At 38.4% G+C, this 24,266-nt stretch overlaps 2 protein-coding genes across 6 annotated transcripts in view; one reads left to right on the forward strand and one right to left on the reverse strand.

Moving 5' to 3' along the window:
• The window catches only part of ikbkg (inhibitor of nuclear factor kappa B kinase regulatory subunit gamma), a 30,768-nt gene extending 19,432 nt beyond the window's left edge, over nt 1-11,336 (reverse strand). For 2 of the 5 annotated variants that reach the window (XM_051948933.1, XM_051948932.1), the window contains exons 1-6: nt 10,967-11,336; nt 8,301-8,441; nt 6,893-7,167; nt 4,117-4,191; nt 3,954-4,031; nt 1,273-1,452 (exon numbers count right to left, since the gene is read on the reverse strand). In XM_051948933.1, the coding sequence (XP_051804893.1) occupies nt 1,273-1,452; nt 3,954-4,031; nt 4,117-4,191; nt 6,893-7,167; nt 8,301-8,439 (747 nt within the window). In that variant the 5' untranslated portion in view covers nt 8,440-8,441; nt 10,967-11,336. The remainder of the gene's footprint in view (nt 1-1,272; nt 1,453-3,953; nt 4,032-4,116; nt 4,192-6,892; nt 7,168-8,300; nt 8,442-10,966) is intronic. The other 3 variants (XM_051948935.1, XM_051948934.1, XM_051948936.1) reach the window with 2 other exon arrangements.
• A 4,913-nt stretch (nt 11,337-16,249) lies between these two features.
• tmed4 (transmembrane p24 trafficking protein 4) lies at nt 16,250-24,265 on the forward strand. The gene is made up of 5 exons (XM_022206048.2): nt 16,250-16,520; nt 18,119-18,219; nt 18,301-18,426; nt 20,864-21,010; nt 21,121-24,265. Exons 1-5 carry the CDS (start codon nt 16,268-16,270, stop codon nt 21,268-21,270), a joined length of 777 nt encoding a protein of 258 aa, XP_022061740.1. The 5' UTR covers nt 16,250-16,267; the 3' UTR covers nt 21,271-24,265.
• The last annotated feature ends 1 nt before the right edge of the window (nt 24,266 follows it).

Genomic DNA, 24,266 nt, shown 5'->3' on the forward strand with positions numbered 1-24,266 from the left:
AATTTTCCACAAACGAGACAGTTTCCTCATCACACTAAGAATGTTTGCTGACAACACTAGTCTAAGACCATCACTGAGAGGCTACCTATCAGGCCGGTGGCTAACGCTACCTAGAGTACCTAGAAGGCCTTTCTAAATTAAATTTAACTTTTAACTGTCTATTCTAACTATCAGGCACATATCTCCAGCAGAAACACAACCTGCGATAATTGAACAAGAAACACAAACCAGGAAATTAGTTTCTCTCACAGCAGCAAAGGCTACGCTCACAGCTAGCCACTAAGTTAGGAAGCAGCCACAGATTAACCTGAAACAGAATGTCACAAACTTTATACTGCTTTAAGATATAAACTTCAGTGGGAAATAAAAGTCATAGATCAGTGAAATATTACGAAAACAGAGAAGAACAGCTAATACAACTGCAGGAGACAAATTGTTAATGACTAGACAGCAAACAGAAAAGAGTGTCCTTCTGTTCTGTGTCGTTCTAAAGCCATAATTTCTGTTGCTATCCTACGTATTCAGTTCTTGTGATCCTTACTGAAGAAGAAACCTAGTAATGAATGACAGATTTCCTGTTATCACATGCTGTTAAACTATAACATTTAACGTATATTGGTTCCAAATTGGACCGTCTTCATTACCAATAATCAGCATTTGCCCTGAAAAGACCATGTTCTTTGATGGCTATTTTGTAGACCCCCCAATTCCAAGCAACTCCTCCTTTTTGACAAGCATTAAAATGCCTTTTTTAATCACTACATATCATGTTTGACCTAAAATCACTGATGTGTTTCTGCATAAAAGCTCTCATACAGGCACTTGTCTTTTTCTAGTAATGCTTCCACTGACAGGAATATTCCACTTTAAATGGTTTTATAATCTAAAAAGTGCATAAACATACAAAAAATATAGCAGATGTCATCAGTTTGCACACAATATTTGTCAAAGTTGAACTGAAGAGGAGCTTGAGACACAACAGCAATGGTTACGGCCAAGAATTTGCTTTCTAACAATTTTTTCAAATATGTCAGAAGTGCAATACGAGTCAAGAACATGAGTTTGGTGGTAACAGAGAGGATGACGTCACATGAGGTTGTCAGGTTAGCAGAGGGAGGTTTCTTAGCAATTATCAGTACTCACAGCAGGTGTGTGACACAATAAAATTAGTCATACACTGTGGTAAACAAGGCTTCAATGACAATAATTAAAATTTGCTTAGCCTTACTGACACCTCAGTTTAGTTTCTTGATGCCTGGGTCTCAGTGTTACCTGGGCCAGTTTGGCTCTTAGCTGGTCGATAAAGCGACACATTCGCTCTCTCTCTACGTCTCCTTCATCCTTTTCCCTCTCCAGCTCTTCGTTCTTCCTCCTCAGTTCTCGCATCCCTTCCTCCAGCTTCTCTTTGTGGCTCTTCAGCAGCTGCAGGAAATCATTTGCACCTTCCACAGGCTGCAGAGAAAACATGCAAAAAGCAGAAACAGTGAGATGTGAGAGGGATTCTGAAATGAGATTAACTTACTCTGAACCCCCAAAACCTACCAGCAGCGTGAAAAAAAAGAAAATGATGCTGCAAAAAGAGAAGAATCATTGAATTTTCAACTATCTGATGATCCCTGAACTAATCAAGAGTGACTTTGTCTGGAAGAAAAACTGCAAATTTAAGATAGAAATCATTTGAAATAAAAAGAAAAAATAAAATTTGCTAAAAATGTACCGTTTTCATTAACTAGTCTCTGGAAAAATTCTATATTCTGAACAGCTTTGTGCAAAAATGAAGCTATTAGTGACTCAGCTGTGACTGACAGACAGAAAAGTTGTTGCCTTCTCAGCTGAACTGCAGGCTGTGTTTACACAAAGCAGACAGGAGACAAGGATGGAAACAAACAGAAGTAGGAAAATACAGTCACGGAAAAATTATTCAACACCCTTGTTTTCTTCAATTTCTTGCTCATATTAATGCCTGGGACCACTAAAGGTGTATTACCTGAAGAACTCAATGAACATGACAAAAAATGCACTTGATTCCATAACACTTTGCCCTATTTGACATGCTTCAGCTTCATTATATTTCCAGGGTTTATAAGAGGACATTTCAAGTCATAAGCAGCACTGCACATGCAAAGGCCTAGAGTGGATTCCTGCTGACATTCAAGCCGTAGCACAACTCAGAAGCTGTCAGCTTTCACATAATGCCTAAAACTAGAGAATCATGTGAAGCCACAAAGGCAGCCATCTTGGCACTGCTGGAAATTGGCCTGAATGAGAGACAAGTAGCAAAAAAACGGAAGATCTCCAAGACAGTTCTTCATTACACCAAGAAAAAACAAGCCCAACAGGGTTCTACCAAACTGCTAGCTGGTTAGCAACCGTCTTTCTACAACACCAGATGACCGTCATTCATCTGTTCCTGTGTCAGGAATCGTCATCAGACCTCCAGGGCTCTTAAAAATGAGTCAGTACTGTGGAGAAATGTGACTTGCTCAGGAAGGACAGTTGGAAAGCGACTTGTTGAAGCTGGTCTGAAGTCACACAGAGCAGGAAAAAGCCCTTCATCAATAAAAGACAGAGGAAAGCCCGGTTACTCTTTGCTGGGATCACAAGGATTGGACTGTTGATGATTGGGCTAAGGTTCTCTTCAGTCATGAATTCAATTTTCAGTTGATTCCCACTCCAGCCAACTTACTGGTTAAGAGGAAGCCTGGAGAAGCTACAAACCAGACTGTCTGCCCTACAGTAAAACATGGGGGTGGATGGGTGGGTGATGGGTGATGATCTGGGGTTGTTTCAGTTTGGGTGGAACAGGACAAATAAACCAGGTCATGTTTGGGGCTACTGTTGAAAACAATCTTCTTCCATCAGCTGGAAAACTCTTTCCTGCCTCCAATGACTGGATTTTCCAACAAGACAAGGTCAGTTAAAGCCTGGATGGAGAACCAGAACATTGGAGCCATGCCTTGACTGCTCAATCACCAGATTTTAATCCAACTGAAAACCTGTGGAAAATCATCAAGCGCTAAATGGAGAACCACAAGCCCCAAAACAAAGCAAATTAGTTTGAATTTGTGCAACAGGAATGAGCTGCTGTGATAACAGAACAATGTCAGAAGGTGGTGCAGAGCATGAAGAGATGCATGGCTGCAGTCATCAAGAACAATGTTTATGCAATCACGTACCAACTCCTGTATGAATCATGGGACTAAAACAGACAGAAAAGAAAACACGGAATCCTAAAATCTGTTTTTGGCAGAACAATGCCATAGCTATTGATGGAAGAACTTAAGTGATTTTGGTTATTATCAAGAAAACCATGGAAAATGTCTGATATCAGCTCTTAAATTAAAATCTTAAGAGCTACGTTTGTTGTTATCATTATATTTGTCCAAACAAATACAGCTGTAGTTGTACCTGGCATAAAAATGAACAAGAAATTGAAGAATACAAGGGTGGTCTTAAGATTTTTTCCATGACTGCATCTTTAGTATGTAAAGTCGGCTTTTTGTTTTAAACTTATGTCATTATAACTTCATAACTAAAAGGCACTTTTGAGTCCTCTCTATTTCTCGTCATGGTTGTTCTGTTTCCATAGAGCTGCAAAACTTTACACTGCAGTGAAAAAGCTCAAGGTGTTAATAATGACAACCACATGCGTGTTAATGCTGTGCTTCACTGTGGCACAAACTCTATTAAAGCCCATTTTTCTGCTCGAGAATCAAAGGAAGAAACAGCGACAACCTCACTGTTTATTCTGCCAAATGTAAAACACCGTCCCCCATAACCTCAGCTGGTTTATTCTTGGAAAGTTTTACAGGCGATCTCGTGTTTTCATCAGAAGGAATGAGAGTTCGAAGGTGTGATCAAAGCTAAGCAAAGTAGCAAATCAAACTAAGCGTTGCAGAGGAAGTCAGGGATTTGATTGGTGGAAACGGGATGGAGTGAGCAGACTAACTTACATCTCCCTGTTCCTCTGAAAATGAGGTTGGGGACGAGGTGACTGCATGACTCAAGAATATACTCACACTTGCATCATCCTAGATACACAGGGATACACAAATGTACAGTTTAAGTGACCACAGTAACACAGAAACATGATCAACGCACAGACACACGTCCTACCAGACTGCGAGGAGGTGTGGTTTGTGTGTATTGTTCTGTATCTTCAACTCTCTTCCTGTCCCAGTGGTCTAGAGTCTGGAACACATGACAGACATAAGAATGAATATTAGAGGTGCATTTATTACACCTGAGGCACTGGAGGATTCCATCTAAAGTCTTCTGACTGCTACGTAAACTCCAAAAAAATATTATTCACAAAAACACAAAACAAAACACCAGTTGTGACATATATTTAATTTCTTGGCCAGTTTATTTACAGTGTGTATTAGGGGAGACACTTTGACCAATCATCATAAAGCTCTAGCTGACAATAATATGTATAAATAAAACTCAGTAATCCTGGTCCACCATGACTCCTATATACTCATTATTATTCCTGTTGTTATACTATCTATCTCTCTATCTATCTAATGAGATGCATGTTTTTTTTTCCATTATATTCTCCTGCGAAAAGAGAAATAAAAGGATCTTACATTTTACATCCACTGTAGTGGACAACACAATGAATAAAAACAAACAAAAAACAGCAACACTTCTAAATCAAAACAGGCTGATAAGAAAACGAGAATGTCAATCATTTTCTTTTTTTTTGTCTGCATATCCGCTCACAAATGACACCAACCACCCATGGTGTCATTGCTTAAGCTTCATGCAATTTTTTTTCTTCTTTGTGACTGTGACCATCACCTGCCCTCATGGCAAATTAACCTATCATGTTTATTTCAAGCTGTTTCCTACATTATGCCATTGAGGGCTGTGCACACCCAAGTGAAACATAAAACAAACACAGGACAGACAGAAAAGTGAGGCATAGACAGTGTTCTGAGAGAAAAGGTGCATTCTATTTATTTGTGCTCTTTAATTCACACCTTAAAACCAGTTACAAATCTAAGACCCTTCACAAACACCAGATACGACAGAATCCCAACAGGCTCAATCATGAAGATGTCAGGAGGCCACAGAAAGGATAGATGAAGCAGAGTGAGATCCACAGACACTAACCCAGCAGACTCCACTGACTCAGCAACCGGAGGAACACACTCTATTGAGTTTTGGTAGGTGCCGGTGTGGTGGGTCTGGCATGCATGAAAACCTCCACCAAAAGGAGGGAACTGTCTCCTCCAGCCCAAGGAGGCCCACACTGCCCCCCCGCAGGAGCTACCGGGCGGAGAGCCAGCCCAGGAGCCCGGAGCGACCCCCCCCCCCCCCGACACAGCCACAGCCCCAGGGCCCGCGCAGCAGAACGGGCCATAGTAGACCCCCACGGCGCCCCACCGGCCCACAGCCCCACCAATCATTTTCTAATGAAATTTTAACCCTCCTGTTATGTTACATGTCAAACTGACCCATTTTGAAGTAAAAAAATCTTTTTTTAAAAATAACATTTTTAACAATACTTTTTCTGCTTGGCTTAATAAGTGTAACCAACATATAAAATGAAAATGGTTCATTTTGTGTATTTGCAAACATACCTTGAACAGGAGAGATTTATCAACTCCATGAAAAGAAACATTATTTTAAAATTTGTCAAATGTAAAATAAAAAATTTTAGTCAATGTCATGTAAAACTATTGTGTTGGTCTTTTTTTGAACATGCATTTTTCATGAATAACTAGTGAATTACCCGCAATGAACCATGACCTGTGAGAGCTAAAGAACACCATTGCACTAAATATTGATAGAAATGATTAGTAATGGTGTTAATAATGAGACGTAAACAAGGTTTATTGTAATTTTTTGGTTTCTGACACTTTTGGATAATTGAACATGACCCAGGAACATTTTTGCTGTTCCTGAGAAATGAACCTAACAGGAGGGTTAAGAAACTAAATTAAACTCAACATGAACATAAATTAACCTCTCAGCAGTCAGGAGGCCTGCGTTTTGTCTCGGCATGAAAACAAAGTTTCCCTTGTCCCACCCAATCACGAGATATGTTTGGAAATGGGAAACAGGATTTAATAGGGTAGCTCAAGATAATAATCAAAAACTAATTTCCACCACAGAGGGCATAAATGAATGGGCTGAGTCTCAGGAGGATGTATCAGGTAATGACAGGAACAACAGACAACAATGGTCTTCTACTAGAAGCAGAGGTCACTACAGTTCAGGTTTGACATCTTTATAGTGTTCAGACAACACAGTATCAGCTGAAAATCACTTTATTTTGTATGTCTCATTTAAATATTTGCTCAAATAAACTGCTTGTGCTAACCAGAATCTATCAAAATGTAAAAAAAATCTACACTTCTTGGAAAAATAATGACGACATTAGCGACTCAAATGTGACAAAAATTCTGTGACTTTTTGGTTGATCTGGGCAGAACTGCAGGCAGTATGCACACAAATCAGACTGGAGTATAGAAACAAATCAAAGATGCAAGAAGTAAAGCACCTATATGTAGAGTCAGGGGTCTTTACAGTAATGCAACACAAAACGGTCTGAGCATGCAGGCTCCAGGATCTTCCAAATTTTGTCAAATACATAATCAAAGAAATTAAAGTCTTGCTTTACATTTTTTTGTATTTTGTGGTGTCTTTGTGACACTTCACAAAAGACATTTCTGAGCTTTCTCTACTTCTAGTCATGGTTGTTCTGTTTCCACAGAGGTGCAGGGCTTTATACTGCAGTGTAAAATGAGCCCACAGAGAGCACAGTGAATGTCTGCTTGCTTCCGTAAAACTACAATGAACGGCAATAATCAGTCATGATTACAGCAGGAACAGATCTCAGCAGATAAACAGAAATATAACCACAAGATTACTGAATTTTCACCTGGCTCACCTGTGGTCCGTCCGCTGGCCCGTTCCTGGGTGGACGTCCCTGCAGGTCTTCAGTCTGGCTGGAGCTGCAGCTGTGGTTGGAGGAGGACGCCGGTCCGTTCACCAGGCCCTGTAAGGAGTGGTTCTCCTGGGCCAGCCTCTCCACCAGCGCCCTGGCCTCCTGGAAACGACAGCTGAGAAACTCTCGCTCCTCTCTTGTTCGCCGCTGCCATCCCTCCATCTCCTCGCAGCGCTGACGCAAGGCGAGATTGCTCCGCCGCAGAGCCTCTGGAGGACAGGAAGATGATGGTAAAAGGAGACTGATGCTTATTAAAGACAAGGGGCCTGTAGATAAACTAATACTGCGAAGATACGATAGATGTAGGAGATTATTTGAATTTTATGGTATAGCTAAAGTATTGTTATTTTCAGGGCTGAAACAGAAACTACACAACTGTAAAACTGTTCCTCTGACAAATAAAATGTTGAATTCATACCCAACTTTTACCATTACCAAGAAAACAACTGCAGGAGAAGGGCTGTATGTTTTCAAGTTTTGCCGTTCTTTTTATTCAGTCAAGGAACGCGACAGAGTTACGTGATGTTAGTTGTGAGTTTTTTGTTCAGATATAAGATTAAGAGATAGATGTTAATTACCTTTGAGCTATTACGAGGAATTATGTGACGATCGCTGTTGGTTTGTCTGTCTGTCTGTTTGCAAAATCACTCAAGAACGGACAAACAGATTTGGATGAAATTTTCCGGTTAAGGCCAGCAATGACACGAAGACCAAGTGATTAGATTTTGGCAGTGATGCGACTTATAGTCTGGATCCACGGATTTGTTAAAGATTTCTGTATTATTGCAAGATAGCCGCACAGCATCACTGTAACTATGACAACAAGTGAATACTACATCAGCTGCCTGATGACGATCACATGATTGTGATCCTACTACAAATCCATCACTGTGGACTCATCAGGACTTATCCATCGGAAATGATACAAGGAGTAACTGATTTAATTGTGGAGGTGTTTCTGAGTCCCATCACTTCCTGCCGCCCACTACATATTTAGATCATGTGATTCTGTATCCGTACATAACGTACACATGCAAAACACACCCCTATGCTCAGCACAAGGTCATGTTGTTTGTGGGTCTATATTAAATGGTCACATTCTATGTTGCTGTGATTTCTGATCATCAACAAATAATAAATAAATGCTGCATTTTTAAAAAGAAAAAAAATGCTGCATTTCTGACAATGTCATATGGGGGAATGAAAAGTCTTGGCGCAGTACTGCTGTGCTCTCTGAGTGCTTTTCTAGTTTGTTTATTGTCGTTCCAGATTTTTGCCCACTGCAGCGTTTAATGGATTTAATACTGTTCTATATTTTTTCCTTTTATGTAATTATTCTTACCTCTAAGCTGCTGGTTGTCACCCAGCAATTTGGTCACTACTTCATTGGCAGCCAGCTCTGGTGGGACCCTGAGGGCCCCTCCACTATCCTCTCCGGACATGTCCCACTGCATTGGACCATCAGGTTGAGGCTGCACCATCCCTACAAAAAAACATCAAGAAGATTACTATCTTAGATTTACAAACACACATACATTATCCTATGAAACTATTATCAATAAGTCTGTCTGCAGTAGCACTTTCACACATCTTTGACTTCTGTACCTGTAACATACCAAGAGAATTAAAATGCTAACAAGAATATAATCAGCAGAAACATACAGCAGTATCCAACACAATGTCACCTAGAGTCATTGTAAAAACACAAACAATGGAAAAATATAAAATGCTAAATGTACAATGTAAAAATACAGAGATGTAGAACATTTAAATTCTGAATAAATATTAAATGCAGTTTCACAGTAGCAAAAGAGTTTAGTCTTGTGGCATTCTGCAAAGTAGCATGCATGAAGCTTATCAAAGTCAACTCAATATCTTTACAACCTGTTTCACAAAATCTCTGTTTTTAAAGAAGACCTGGCAAATAAATTAGCTGGGCCAACATCAAAAATATATCGAAATGTCACAAATGTTGGCAAGAAATCGTTGCACAGAAATGCCAATACTAGGTTGCATACTACATATTTTGCCCATCTGTGAGCACTGACTGTAAAGTTTATTTTTCAAACGTAAAAGTATCCACCTGGTATTACGGCCAAAAAAAAGCATTTATTTTAACTTGAAATCACAAATGTTCCATCACACGTTTAAAATCTATTATAAGGCAAATATTGAACAGAAGTTTAAATGGTATTAAATCTGCACTTAGATAATCGTTCGACCCTGTGCTCCTGTTCTGGTCCAAGCGCATCAGATAATTAAAAATACTCACTGTAAAGTAAGAAATTTGGAGAAAATCAGGCACTTTAAACTTTTAGCACTTTATGATAGGCTTGGCCTACAAAGCATTTTAGTAAAATAACAGCGTAGGTTTAACCCAGCCAGAATTAATTCATCATTGTCCTTGTTTTACTATAGTGGTTTTATAAGTCTGTAACTGTGTATGTTTTTTCTTTATGTGTGGGACAACAGATGGAAATTAACGTTGAGCTAAATCCAGCTTTTTCAATGCAACTTATGAGATTGTATGTTCATTAATATGCACTGTGACGTCGCAATAAATGAACATATAAAATGAGTTCATCACATTATTTACTCTTGTACTGATTTAAAATGTATATTTAGCATGCAAAATGTTGTTTTTTCTGACTTAGAGTAGAAGATAAATATGTTTCTATGCGCTAAATTGAGCAAATTGTTCACACAATAAAAAATCTGAGCTGTTCAACTGGTGATAAACTCTCAAACATGGAGTTGATCTACACCCTAGTCAGATGTTGTTTTAAAGGGCAATCATCATATAGTGTGACCAAAAATTCCTTTGAACAGTGAATACAAAAAGCCACAGACGACAAGAGAAAGGTGAGAACAAACTGCGGGCATGCTAAATGCTGGCACGTCGGTTTGCGCCAGGACGTAGTTTCAGTTAGCACGGTGTAATCTGGACAGACAATCTGTCATACGATGCACTGGATGTCCTACAACATGATCCTGTTCCCCAAAATGTCCATCAACTTTACTGAAATCTTCAGGAGGATATTTGACAAGCAACTTCGAGAAGATTCTGTCGCGGATGTGTGACTCATTACTGGCTTGTGGTTTTTAGACTCTCCACATGCCCATTATCATTTCCAGTATAGTGCAGGCTTGTTGTGGTTGTTTCAAGATGTCTGTTCTGTAGTAGAGATGCCATGTGTTGGTGGAAAAAAACATCAAAAAGAAAGACTAGAATTTAACAATATATTATATGCTGCATTTATATTTTTGTTTAGTACAAATCGCAAATTGCAGTCATCAAATCATTAAGCCCGAAGTACCCGAATTTAGTCTATGCAAATCAGAGAATTAGTAACATTCATTGAAAAATAAGACAATTAATAATTATGCTAGCATGAAAGTTAGTGCTTCTCATAGTGGCATACTTTTCAACTCGCCTCCATGCAAGAGAAGCATAACAGAATTCCAGAAATTCATTTGATTCTTTTGGTTTTCGTGCACCACACCAACATTTTCAGTGTCCCCACATGGCTACTCTGACAAACCTCTGGAGGCAACAGCGAATATCTGCATTCCCCATCACCTACTGACACATGGAGAACCACAGCTCAGCGGGTAAACTTTCACTTTCACTTATTCGTCTCAATTCCTGATCCAAATCCTGCTCCACCTGCTGAGTGAGCAGGTCAGCTGTGATCGTGGTAAACGGTGGGCTCGTTGTGCATCCAAACACCTGCGCACAGGTACCGATGAACGGGAGGAAAACATTACGTCATCCTCAGTACCATGAGGCAAAGAGCCCCAATGACACACATCTTTTGTTTAAGGCTCAAACAAAATCCCCAGATTTCAAATTTTACTGTTGATATGGTCACAAACACACGATCTCGTCTCGACTGTATAGGATGATGTTGTTTTTCTTCCCCGTAGCAAAGACAGAATAAAATGTCCTCATTACAAACAAATCTGACACACAACGTTTCCACAACATAGCTGTGAAATTACTCTTACCTGTTTCTCAGTTAAGTAGTTGGGTTAAAACAGGAGCCAAAGCCGTCCCTCACATGTAAACTATTAGTAGTTTACGCTATTTAGCTAGCGTCGGAAAGCTGGCTAAGGCTAAACAGCTAGCGTCTTAGCTAATGAGCTAGCTAGGCTAAGTTAGCCAAACAGTCGCCGGGTAATTCGAGGCACCCCTTTGCTGACATGAACACCGAGCGACATCAACGAGCCGTATATCCTCCTAAAGGCATTTTTTTGCCCACTTTAGCGACGTTTTCCTGCCGCCGTGAGAGTGTTAAAGATGGGCTGAGGGTGTCTGTCACAGCCGAGGCGAGTGTTGTTAGCTCAGGAAATGGAGGAGGTCCGAGCCCTGAGTACTGGCTCTCAGGCAGCACTTCCTCACAGGCATAGATGTTTAAAAGCAAATACATAAAATGAAATGCAATTGTATGCATGTATTTTCATTCATTTTTTTACACATAAGCATAGATATATACAATAAAGACAACTTAAATCATAACTATATGTAGCCAAAGCTGTCACTCATGTAAACTTTTAATAAGCTAACATTATTTAGCTCGCATCAAACTGGCTAACTATTTTAGCTTATTATGTGTAAAAACAAATACATAAACTTAAATGTAATCGTATATATGATATTTTCCCTTTTTTTTACACATAAACATAGATATACACTTTAAAAAACATTTATTATCAATATATGTAGCCAAAGCGGTCACTCACAAGAAAACTATTTGTAAGCTAATGTCATTTAGCTAGCGTCAGACAAGCTAATGCTATTTTAGCTAATGAGCCTTCTAGGGTTATTTTGTTATTGTTTATTGTGTCTATGGTATTTTATTTTTTTACACATATACTTCCCTACACATCACCATTTTGAACAGGGTTGAGGAATTTCAAACAGAATTCAAGTATAATACCCAAATTTGAGCCAGGACACTGGAATATAAATTAATATATATATTTTCCTGTTCAGGAATGCAAGCAAATAGCTGCAATTTGGCATCTCAATAAAAAAAAAAACAATAATATGCTTTACAATTTTTTTCTGCTTTTTTGTAAATCAGTACATTTGAAAGTTCATGTAGCAGCAATAATTATATTTTAGCATGAAAGATATAATTTTGATTAAAGAGCTTGCACATGCTGAAGATTAACCATCACAGAAACATAGAAAAAAATTTGGTAATCAGCAATACTGTTAATATACAGTAGCACCTTACACTGGGTGGTGGTCTAATAAATTTGTTAAGAACTGGTTATCAGCCCATGTTGAAGAAATGTGACCATGATCCAAACTAAATATGACTTTTTACAGTGTAAAAAGTGTATTTGTTAGTGTGTCAGTCACAGTGTTCTTCAACTGCACCAAGATTTCTTGTTATTTGTTCCTTGTCTTGCTGTCAGCCAACGTGTGCAGCACCAAGTCAAAAGTTTATATTACTTTTAAATTAGTTTTGCTGTTTTCTGCGATGTCGAACAAAACTAAATAAAATGGCACAATGAATAGCTCATTAGAAACTACAGTTGGTTGACAGAAGTTTACCTACACTTATAAACTCATATATATTGGCAGTTTTGAGTTTCCAGTGACTCCTGTAACTCTAAATTTTCTATGATGAAATTGTTAAACTACATGCATGTTGGTCACAAAAACAATAATGTATTTTGGTTCTTTCATAGATAATTTTTATAAGTCTTTTGGAAATCTAACAAAATCTAATGCAACAAAAATAATGATGATTGAATTAAATGTCTCTTGGACATTTTCATCTCAACTAGACGTGATGATGATTTTTTCTATGTGTTCTTCATTAGCTCATTCAGCTATTACTTCTAATGAATTCACAAAAGTCATAACAATTTGGTGAGTTATTTAATATATGGCCTTAAGCAAAGGGCAGCTTCCTTTTTTATTCTTGATGTTTCACTTTTCATCCAAGAAGCACCTTCAGTTCTGACTTGGTGGTGGGGAGTTCCAGGCATCTATTCTCAGCCCCAACTCACATGGCTCGAGGAGGGAATGGTTGTGAAGCAGTCTATGTAGGGATGTCCGGACTGTGTTAGAAGTAGCTGATAAGTGGTGCTTGAGATCCTCATCTTCGATTTAGAAATGTTTGTTTCAGCTTAACATAGACACAGATGATAATGTTGTTATTCTTGTTCGTCATTTGATGTTGTGCTGTCTTTGTGAAGGTGGTACACACGTGGACAAAATTGTTGGTACCCCTCAGTTAAAGAAGGAAAAACCCACAATTCTCACTGAAATCACTTGAAACTCACAAAAGTAACAATAAATAAAAATTTATTGAAAATTAAATAATCAAAATCAGCCATCACTTTTGAATTGTTGATTAACATAATTATTTAAAAAAACAAACTAATGAAATAGGGCTGGACAAAAATGATGGTACCCATAACTTAATATTTTGTTGCACAACCTTTTGAGGCAATCACTGCAATTAAACGATTTCTGTATTTGTCAGTGAGCGTTCTGCAGCTGTCAACAGGTATTTTGGCCCACTCCTCATGAGCAAACAGCTCCAGTTGTCTCAGGTTTGATGGGTGTCTTCTCCAAATGGCATGTTTCAGCTCCTTCCACATATGTTCAATGGGATTCAGATCTGGGCTCATAGAAGGCCACTTTAGAATAGTCCAACGCTTTTCTCTCAGCCATTCTTGGGTGTTTTTGGCTGTGTGTTTTGGATCGTTGTCCTGTTGGAAGACCCATGACCTGCGACTGAGACCAAGCTTTCTGACACTAGGCAGCACATTTCTCTCCAGAATGCCTTGATAGTCTTCACATTTCATCGTACCTTGCACACTTTCAAGACACCCTGTGCCAGATGCAGCAAAGCAGCCCCAAAACATTACTGAGCCTCCTCCATGTTTCACCGTAGGGACAGTGTTCTTTTCTTCGTATGCTTGGTTTTTGAGTCTATGAACATAGAGTTGATGTGCCTTACCAAAAAGCTCCAGTTTGGTCTCATCTGTCCAAAGGACATTCTCCCAGAAGCTTTGTGGCTTGTCAACATGCATTTTTGCAAATTCCAGTCTCACTTTTTTATGAGTTTTTTCAGCAGTGGTGTCCTCCTTGGTCGTCTCCCATGAAGTCCACTTTGGCTCAAACAACGACGAATGGTGCGATCTGACACTGATGTACCTTGGCCTTGGAGTTCACCTTTAATTTCTTTGGAGGTTGCTCTGGGCTCTTTGGATACAATTCCAACGATCCGTCTCTTCAATTTGTCATCAATTTTCCTCTTGCGGCCACGTCCAGGGAGGTTGGCTACTGTCCCGTGGGTCTTGAACTTCTGAATAATATGAGCCACTGTTGTCACAGGAACTTCAAGCTGTTTAGAGATGGTCTTATAGCCTTTACCTTTAAGATGTTTGTCTATAACTTTTTTTCAGATGTCCTGGGACAATTCTCTCCTTCGCTTTCTGTTGTCCATGTTCAGTGTGGTACACACCTTTTCACCAAACAGCAGGGTGACTACTTGTCTCCCTTTAAATAGGCAGACTGACTGATTATGAGTTTGGAAACACCTGTGATGTCAATTAAATGACACACCTGAGTTAATCATGTCACTCTGGTCAAATAGTTTTCAATCTTTTATAGAGGTACCATCATTTTTGTCCAGGCCTGTTTCATTAGTTTGTTTTTTTAAATAATTATGTTAATCAACAATTCAAAAGTGATGGCTGATTTTGATTATTTAATTTTCAATAAATTTTTATTTATTGTTACTTTTTTGAGTTTCAAGTGATTTCAGTGAGAATTGTGGGTTTTTCCTTCTTTAACTGAGGGGTACCAACAATTTTGTCCACGTGTGTATGTCTGAGAAACCCGGAGGGATTTTCCCAAAACGCAACATCCTGGTGCACTTCAGACTTGAAACAAAACTGGTTCAGCCTGAATATAAAACATTCAGATACAAACTGAGCAATATTGTATATGCAGTCTAATGCAGTGACGAGCGCTCTGACCTATGTATGTATAGGTAGATAAAACAACTAATTCATGAGCTATCACTTAACAGGCACTTACAGCACAGTCTTGAGATCCCCCACCAGACAATTTAACCACCATAAACCATTAAAAGGTCTTTTAAAATGTGAAAATATGTATCTTGGACTCCATATCAGTCATTTTGAACATGAAAAAGCCTCTTTGGTAAAGGTGAAACACCTTCAGGGACCAAAAAGAGAAGTTCAGCTGGCAAGAATCACCATGACTTGGGTAACTGTGAATCTACAGACATATTCCTATGAAATATTTTGATACTACACAAAGAACAAAATAAATATTATGTCAGAAGGCAGTATAATTAACCTTGTGATACCCACTATTACAAAAATATATCAGTTTTATTTTTTCGGTTATTATTTTATTATATATATGCTTAATTGCAATATTAATGGTTGTATAATGTTCTATCTCTGGTCCTTATTTGCTCTTTTGTGTGTATTTCAGATGCATATATTTTTAATCTGTTTAATATTGCTTTATGTAAGTTATCTTTTTATTCTGCTAATAGAAAGTGCCAAACTGAGTCTTGCTGTTTTTTGTAACAGTGACAAAAAAGCTTATTCTATTCGATAAACAATGTATATATCACACACGTTTTACATAGTATTTTTGATATACTATTTTATATGTTTGGGTTTCACAGGATAGCCTGGAATGTTTAGAATGTTTATGTGATCGCAATCAAAATTATGTAGGTGACATACATTTTTAAACAGAAAATTGCTCTGTTTTGTTTCCTTGTTTTGTTTTTTTAGATGCTGTGAATGGCCAAGTCTAAAGAGCTAAAATTTTAAACACAGAAAAGAACTAAACAAAAAACAGACAAAATATGATTAATAACTTCATGGAATATACACAGATGAGTTGAAACCTCATGACAACTGCTATGGACCATAATTTCAGTCCTACATGCGCCAAAGAAACAAAGAAACAAATATAAACTAAATTAACTAAAGTAATTACAGTTCATGCTCCTTAAATAAATTAAGGAATATAAAATTGAGAAGCATGAAAGTAATTCACATGGGGAAAAAAATGAACAAACAAGCGATATCTTGATTTAAATAGTCTTAATATAAATTACATCAACAGTAATACAATATTTAATTAATTAGCATAACTGTATGACATAACATTTGATTTGAAACCTTTGTGAAAGAAAATAGTGTGTGTGTGTGTGTGGGGGGGGGGGGGGGGGGTTTGCAAAAAAAAAAAAATTTGAGGTAATTTTACCTGAGAGCCTAAACTCAGGGGAAATGGTGCGGCCCCTTCAGGAAATCCCCTTCCTTCTTACGCAGTGGGAGGTGACGTCAGCCGGCCGCAGATCCGCAGCTTCCTCCGCTGATGTGCGCAAAAGTGAAAGCGGCTCCATGATGCTGTCTGTCCCCGCTGCTGGAGTCCTTCTGCTGCTAGCTTGGATTTATCCAGGCCACGGACTTTACTTTCATATAGGAGAGACGGAGAAGAAATGCTTCATTGAGGAAATCCCGGATGAGACCATGGTTATCGGTAAGCTGCTAGCTAGCACGTTAGCTTGAAGCGGCTAACTAGCAACGAACCTTAACAGCTGGCCAGAGAGGAGACGCTGCATTGAATGTGACAGCACCCACGACAGAAACACATCACAGTATTTAGACCAGTTACGAGCCTTAAAACACTAGCTAGCAAGTTTTCTGTGGAGTTTACTAGCTGGCTAGCCTCTTTACACCGACAGTTGTCTCAGTTAGCATTTGCATGCACCTGTTTATGTAGAATAGCTAGAGTTCCTGGATGAATGAGTAATGATGGTGCTGCTCTTCTCTTGTGATGATGTGGTGCAAGCAACTTTCTGGAGAACCAGTAGGAGGCAGCATCCCTGGATCTGCAGTTGTATTTGTTTGATAGCTTTTAAATATCACTGATAACTTGCTTTTTGCTGCATTTGACAGTGAATATCTTTAAATCCTTTGTATTATATATATGTGATGGTGACAGTAAAGGGCTGCATGACTTTATTTGACCAGGTCACGTTGTATAATGCATATCCTAAGGACTGTGATTTTGATTTTAAATCCATTGCTTGTTCAGTCATAATACTAACTGGAAATGTAAACTCAGTAGTGTTCACTAATGGACAAAATGGGTAATATGCAACCCACCACTGGCATTTCTGTACACCAGTTTCTTACCACCAGTTGGCTCACATTGATTTTTTTTAATGTCAGCCACTTCAATGTATATTCTTTAAATTTTTAAAGGTTTTTGAGCACAGGATGTAGAGATACTGAGCTATTTGAAATGTCAGAAAACTAAATTCTTTCATTACCAACTGTAAAACTTACAGTATTTTGATGTCCATCTGCATACATTTACTCACATTTTACTTTTTTTTTTAATGATTTTTCATTTCACTTTAAAATGTTTATATGACTTTGAAATGAGACTCAAGTTTAGTCTTAAAGCTAATTAAAACAACAAAAGTTGAATTGAAGTGCTATGCAGCTGATTGTAAAACACAATGACCAGGAGACAATTCTAAATGACGATAGCATGACAAGAGAAATGCAGTAAAGTGACCTTCCTTTTAAAATTGTTATAAACCATTCACAGCCTTTACCTGTTAATTAAAGGTAGGCTAATACAATACCACAAAGTACTCCAGTATAAGCTAAAATCATGCAAATTTAAATTTTGCTTGGCTATTAAAAGTTTTAGAATGTCAGAGGACCAAATTCTTGCGTTCCCAGTTGCGAAACTTGCAATTTGTCTAGACATTGCACAAGTTTGAGGTTTGCTCTCATTGCAAAATTAGATGAATAATATTTTGATATTTTCCTAACTTAAGCTCTGTGTACTTTTACTCGCATTTTACTTTTTATAGTTTTCCATTTTCACTCTAGTACTTTGAAATCAGACTCAAGTTTAGTCAAAAAGCACATTTAAAACAAGAAGAGTTGAATCAAAGTGCTATCATGTGGGTTTGAATGATATGTTAAGTACCCCAATTTGGTACTGTATGTTTATATTTCTGCTAATTGTAGTCTTCTTGTAATTTTAAGTCAAACCTTCTGTCCTTTTATTGATTACTGGATGATATATGTGGTCTGTTTGTGTTTCCTGTCTGATAGGAAAGTACAGGACTCAGCTGTGGGACAAACAGACCAGCTCCTTCCTCCCGTCCACCCCCGGCCTCGGCATGCACGTCGAGATCAAGGATCCGGACACGAAGGTAAACACAGAGGAGGCAGTGTTCTAAAACACACCCACAAACCAAACATTCAAATGAAACCTAATGCTTTGTCTCCTTCAGATCATTCTTTCTCGTCAGTACGGGTCAGACGGACGCTTCACTTTTACCTCCCACACTCCTGGAGAACATCAGATCTGTCTGCACTCCAACTCCACTAAGATGGCTCTGTTTGCAGGAGGGAAACTGGTATGAACAGAACTGTAGCCTTTTTAACCTGTTATTTAAAAACGAAGGTTCCTTAATGTTTAATGTTTTAACACTTGTAGAACCCAGGATGTATTTCTGCAGTATCCAAGGTTCGAAGCAAAAGTAGCCCTACTGATTTGGATATTTATATTTAAAAATCTACTTTAAAATATTTAAAAAAACTGTTTAAAATGATGAGAAATATTAAAAATGAATATTACAGTTTGTTACAAGTCTTCTGTAGCCTAGCCGCGCTAGACAACCCACAGCTACGAATTTAATTCTCTGCCAGGGTGGGTCTAGTTACCCTCCATAAGTCTCGAGGCTGGATTCTCCTAAAACTGGCCGGACCAATCACCATGAAGTGTAGAGTCAGAAGGCGGGCATAACTAAGTGACGACAGAGGCGTGACGATTCTGACAGAAACAACCAGAAACAACTAGCCTAGCCACGCTAGACAACCCACGGCAACGAATTTAATTCTCTGCCAGGGTCGACAACAAAAACGACAACAGTCGTTGAGCTCCATTAGCACCGACTCTGAATAATCTTTATGGTAACATGTCTGTAATATACTTGAGCTTCACCCATTGACTGTATAAATAAGGCTTCACCGAACTCCCGCATCCTCTGATTTCCGGCGCTCTAGGAGCCTATTCGTTGCACTGATTGGTTGTATACCTACCCAATTGCTGCAGAGTGATTTGATAGACAACCTTTAAGCCCGCCTCCCTCCCTGTCGAGCGTGCCTAGACCCTTGCGTCTTCAGAGCATGGGTCTAGTGTGGCTAGGCTAAGTCTTCTGTGCTTCCTGGGCTTATGGGCTGCACTCCTTTTAAGTACAGATAATGAAAGGATCATTTCTGTTTTTGAGCATTGAGCTTTCTCAAAATAAAAATGATCCTTTCATTGTCTATAATTGTTCTGACCAGCCACCTTGCAAAATGAGTCAAAAGATGTACAAAACTCACCCAAAGGAATTAGAAATGTCTCCTAAATTACTCAGTTTTTGCCCAAAATGACAAAAACTTGAAACAAAATGATCAAAATATAGGTTAAAAAATGTATCCTTTCATTGTCTAGGACTTGTTCTGTCCAACCACCATCACACATGCTGATATGAGCCTTGAAAATTTATCTACAATATAATGCAATAACTTTATTAATCCCTGAAGGGAAATTCAGTATTAGATACATTTTTATTAATATTAGATTAATACTAGAATGCACTTTTCCCCCTAAACTTGTCCAGAATGACTCAAAAATTGTGCAAAATGAATCAGAAAATGTCCAAAATACAACAAAATGATCCGAAATGTCTCCTAAAATACTTCATTTTTGCCCAGACCGACAAAAACATCTTCAAAATGATCCAAAATTGTCAAAAACTATCAAAATGTAGGTTTAAAAAAATGATCCTTTCATTGTCTAGAACTTGTCCTGACCAACCACCTACATAACCACGTATATTTTCATAACCGTGTGCTGTTTCACCGTTGGAAACATTTAGAAGTAACTGAGAGCTCTGACTTCTGAATCAAAATCAGTTTGTTACCAAGGCTCCCAGCGCATTTGACACCACTGAACTGTAAAACACTGTGATAGATGTCCCAGTTCTTCCTCACTGTGGGCTATTTTCTCACTGAAATACAAGTTTTTGCACCTCTGTGGAAAAAGCACAACCATGGCAAGAAGCAGAGAGAACTCAGAAATATCTTCTGTGAAATACAGCAAAGTTAGAATGCCATAAATCATAAAAAAAAAAAAGCTAAGTCTGATCTATTTGGTAACAAATTTTACAAAGATTGGGGAAAAAATTTGGAACCAAAATGTACAACATATTTCCAAGAGGTGTTACCAATAATGGAAAGAACAATGGAGACGCTGCATACTATAAATACTTTACTGTATTTATTAGCAGTCTGCAGCTGAGCCGAGAAATCCCAGAATGTGACTGATGGCTGCAGATGAATCACTTGTAGCGTCACGGTTGTGCAGAATTTTAGTTTTTTACAGAGGAAAACATTTTATTTCTTTCAATGTTTAAAATGAAACATGCATAAAGTAGTGATTTTGCTGAAATATCAGATTTTATAAGCTTAGATTTGTTAAATTTAGTTTATAAAGATGGTATGTCATAGATGAGAAGCTGTAAATGTAATGGTTCTTGAACTTTTGGTTCTGATAAATGGTGTAATTTACTTTAAAAAGGAAAAAAAAGCCTTACAAACATGATTTTCTAACCTGCTGTTGGGTTTTAGGGTATAAAGGGGTAAACTGTGCTGAATATACAGTAGATTTTTGGTGCTAGCACATTATTTTGGCTCATTCTAATGAAATTTCAGACATGAAGATACTGAAAAATTGTTGGATTAAAGGTCTAATCTGATAAATGTGATAAAAATTCCCTTCAAGCTGCCTGTTTCCTTTTACCACAGCGAGTGCATCTGGACATTCAGGTGGGAGAACACACCAACAACTATCCTGAAATCGCAGCGAAGGACAAACTCACCGAGCTGCAGCTACGAGTCCGACAGCTGCTGGACCAAGTGGAGCAGATCCAGAAGGAGCAAAACTACCAGAGGGTCAGTAAACTGCATAAAGTCGCAGTAATGTCTGAGATGTGAGGCTCAGAGTGGCTGCTGAAGCCAACGAACCGCTGGAATAACACGACTGCGTTTGGTTTCTCCTGCAGTATCGTGAAGAACGGTTCCGCATGACCAGCGAGAGCACCAACCAGCGCGTCCTCTGGTGGTCCATCGCTCAGACGCTCATCCTCATCGTCACCGGCATCTGGCAGATGAAGCACCTGAAGAGCTTCTTCGAGGCCAAGAAGCTGGTGTAACGTCCGTTTGTGCAGCTACAGCGTCGGTAAACGACACAAACACGAGCAGACGGACTCGACCTGCCGGAAAATGAAGACACGTGGTCCTACTGTCAGCCATAAATGGTACTAGCAAACCTACAGATGCTGTTTTCCAACCTGGGCAGTGTGGGTTTTTTCCCCCTTGTACACTTTTTTGTTTTTCCACAGTAGCACAACATTCCAGCCGTGAAAGAAGAAGCAGCTTTTTGTGATTATGTTGAATGTTGAAGCTGTTACAAGTAAGAAGCCACTAGTTTATTTACATATTTTGGTCATTTTAGTGTTACGTATAGTTTTATTTATAGGTTTTGTGAATTCTAACCGTTAAGCTTTCAGCACTTATGCAAACATTACACTGGCCTTGATTCCTAACGTGTCCATTTAAATTTAGTAACACTTGACTTCAACCCTCTGAACCCCAACCAGTTTGTGGGTGTGTTTATTTGCTCACTGTTGGCTCATTTTTCACTCTAAAATAAGGTCCCACACCTCCATGGAAACCGCACAACCATGACTAGAAGTAGAAACAACTCAAAATAAATCAGAAAAACATTTAGGCTGAATTTCTTCAATTATTTATTTTAGAAAAACTGACTAAAAATGGAAGCAACATGTAAAACGTTTTTCCAAGTGCCCACACTGGAATTTTTTTTCCTAACTTAAAAATATTTATTCACCTTTTTATTTTGTTTCCGTACTTGTCTCCTCTCTGTTCTGTGTAAACGCAGTTCAGCTGAGAAAGCCCTGAATTTATGTCCTGCTGCTCACAGCTGGGTCACTGTTGGCTTCATAGTTGCACCAAGTAGGTCAGAATTCTTTTGTTTTTTACAGAATCTGGTTACTGCAAATGGTTTGTTTTTTGCAAAAATGTTACATGAAGCTTGGAAAGTGGTTCATAATTTTAAGCACAGATTTGGAGAACGGCAGAACGACGCGTCAAATGATTCGTTTGAGGACTGTTGTAAAGCTAAAAATCCAATAATTCTGTTTTCACACTTTCTGGCTTTGATGAATGGTCTATTTTTGGTGGGTCTGTTTGTTGTGTTTGTTTTTTTATTTTAAGACAACATGCCTTTCAAACCTGCCGGCAGGTTTTGGGGTTCAGAGGGTCAACGGCCACGTCTCACATTTACAAGCAGCACAGAAACTCTTCATAAACTGCATAAAACCGATGAGATCGCTGCATCGAGGAGACTTTGAAGCATCTAGTCGTATATTTTCAACATCGTAAACCTCTCATGAAGCCTTTGTAACTGTCAAATGAACACTTAAAGGAGGACGAGGAAGAATCTGGGTTGCCGATGAAATCACAATGTGAGGGACAAACTCAGTAAACTGTTCATTTTCTACAGTTTAGGCAATATTTGTGCAATACTTGGAGCAACATTAGCATCAATTTGGAGTCACATTTGTGTCCACCTGATATTGTACGACTGAATATATTCTTGTTTTAGCTCCGTTTTTGGTCTCAACCATCCGATGAGCGACCTTCTTGTTCATCTGCTCGTTGTCTGTGTGCATTAAAGTAAACACAACTGCATTTGGTTGGTTTAGTCAAAAAATACTATTGCTTTTCAAGCTGCTATTATTCCATCCGTTTCGTGCCATCCATTGTCGTCATATTCCTGGAGTTAACCATCCTATCATGACAGCTTTTGTTTCTGCAGTTTCCCCCACATATTAACTTCAGGTCTTTATTTATTTTTCGTAGAACTCATGTTAGTAGACTCTGGTGTCAGTCTAGAACTGCTGTGACAACATCAGCATCTAAAACTTCTTGAGTTTAAAAGCTTTCTTCGTAAACTGGTCTTTAAGTATCAGCATCAGCTATAGAATGTTTTCAAACAGAACAGCGCTGTATTTTGAAAAATAACATTTATATTACGTTAAAATGAAACGTTAGATTCAAAGAAGATACGGACCAGTGATGAGCGAAGAGAGGTTTGTTTTGGAGGCTTTGGTAGGTTTGGAACTGTCAAAGAAACAGGAAATGCTGTTTTAAGATCCAGATTTATATTTCAGTTTTTCCACAAAGTTGCTTTTGTAATGTTGAATACAATTCTTGTTTTGTTTTTTTTAGATGTCAATTTTGGTCCCCAAAGCTCATGCAGACACACCTGGAGCTCTAAGGTCCGTTCCAGGTTTTACCCAGAGGTTTCAGCTGCTTCTTGAGGGAAGAAGTATTTGCAAATAAGTCGCACATTAATAAAGGAATAGCAAGGATTATTCAGTTGTGTTTCAGCTCTCGATCAAACTAGGGGAATTATTTGATGTTAATGAATACCTGCAGGGGACTGGGACTTTGTGCCCTATGTTTGTTTTTGTTTTTTTGTGCAACTTATTTCACCACATTTCAACAATAATTGAACACAGAGCAGGTTAAAATAAACTGAAATTATCATTAACATGCCATTTTATATTTTGTTCACAACTAATATTGTTCTAGATGCTTCACAGAAGATATATTGACTAATAATAAACACTAAGAACTACTTTAAAATGTATATGCTGCTTGTAAATGTGAAATTAGTCGTTAAACTGAAGCGTTAACTCACCATCCGTCCTTCTCCAAACTGTGTATAGTTTCTAGCTCACCAGAAAGGCCTGTAGATACAGTTTGTGATATTAAAACCTGGATTTTATGTTGTAAATAAAAGTCCCGTTCATTTTCTAATGCCTTTTACACGGATTGAATGAGATAAGTGTTTTTCTGTCATGTCGTGTTTCACCGGAGCTTATTTATTCAGCGGTCGCGGAGTGTTTTGTTGCCTCGTTTGCTGTCATTTCAGGTTAAATTTGTCAGTGAAGGACAGCGGTTTGATCATTCTAATTCAGTCATGAGTAGGCTCTTCATTTTTACATGCAACGTTTAGATTTCAGTGCAGTTCTTTAGATATTTGGTTCATTACCACTGGAAATATTCACATTTTTACTGTCATCTCCATGTGCTTAATAAAGAAACTGGCCAAACTAGT

Source organism: Acanthochromis polyacanthus, chromosome 6 (assembly GCF_021347895.1).
Source record: "Acanthochromis polyacanthus isolate Apoly-LR-REF ecotype Palm Island chromosome 6, KAUST_Apoly_ChrSc, whole genome shotgun sequence".
Lineage (NCBI taxonomy): Eukaryota > Metazoa > Chordata > Actinopteri > Pomacentridae > Acanthochromis > Acanthochromis polyacanthus.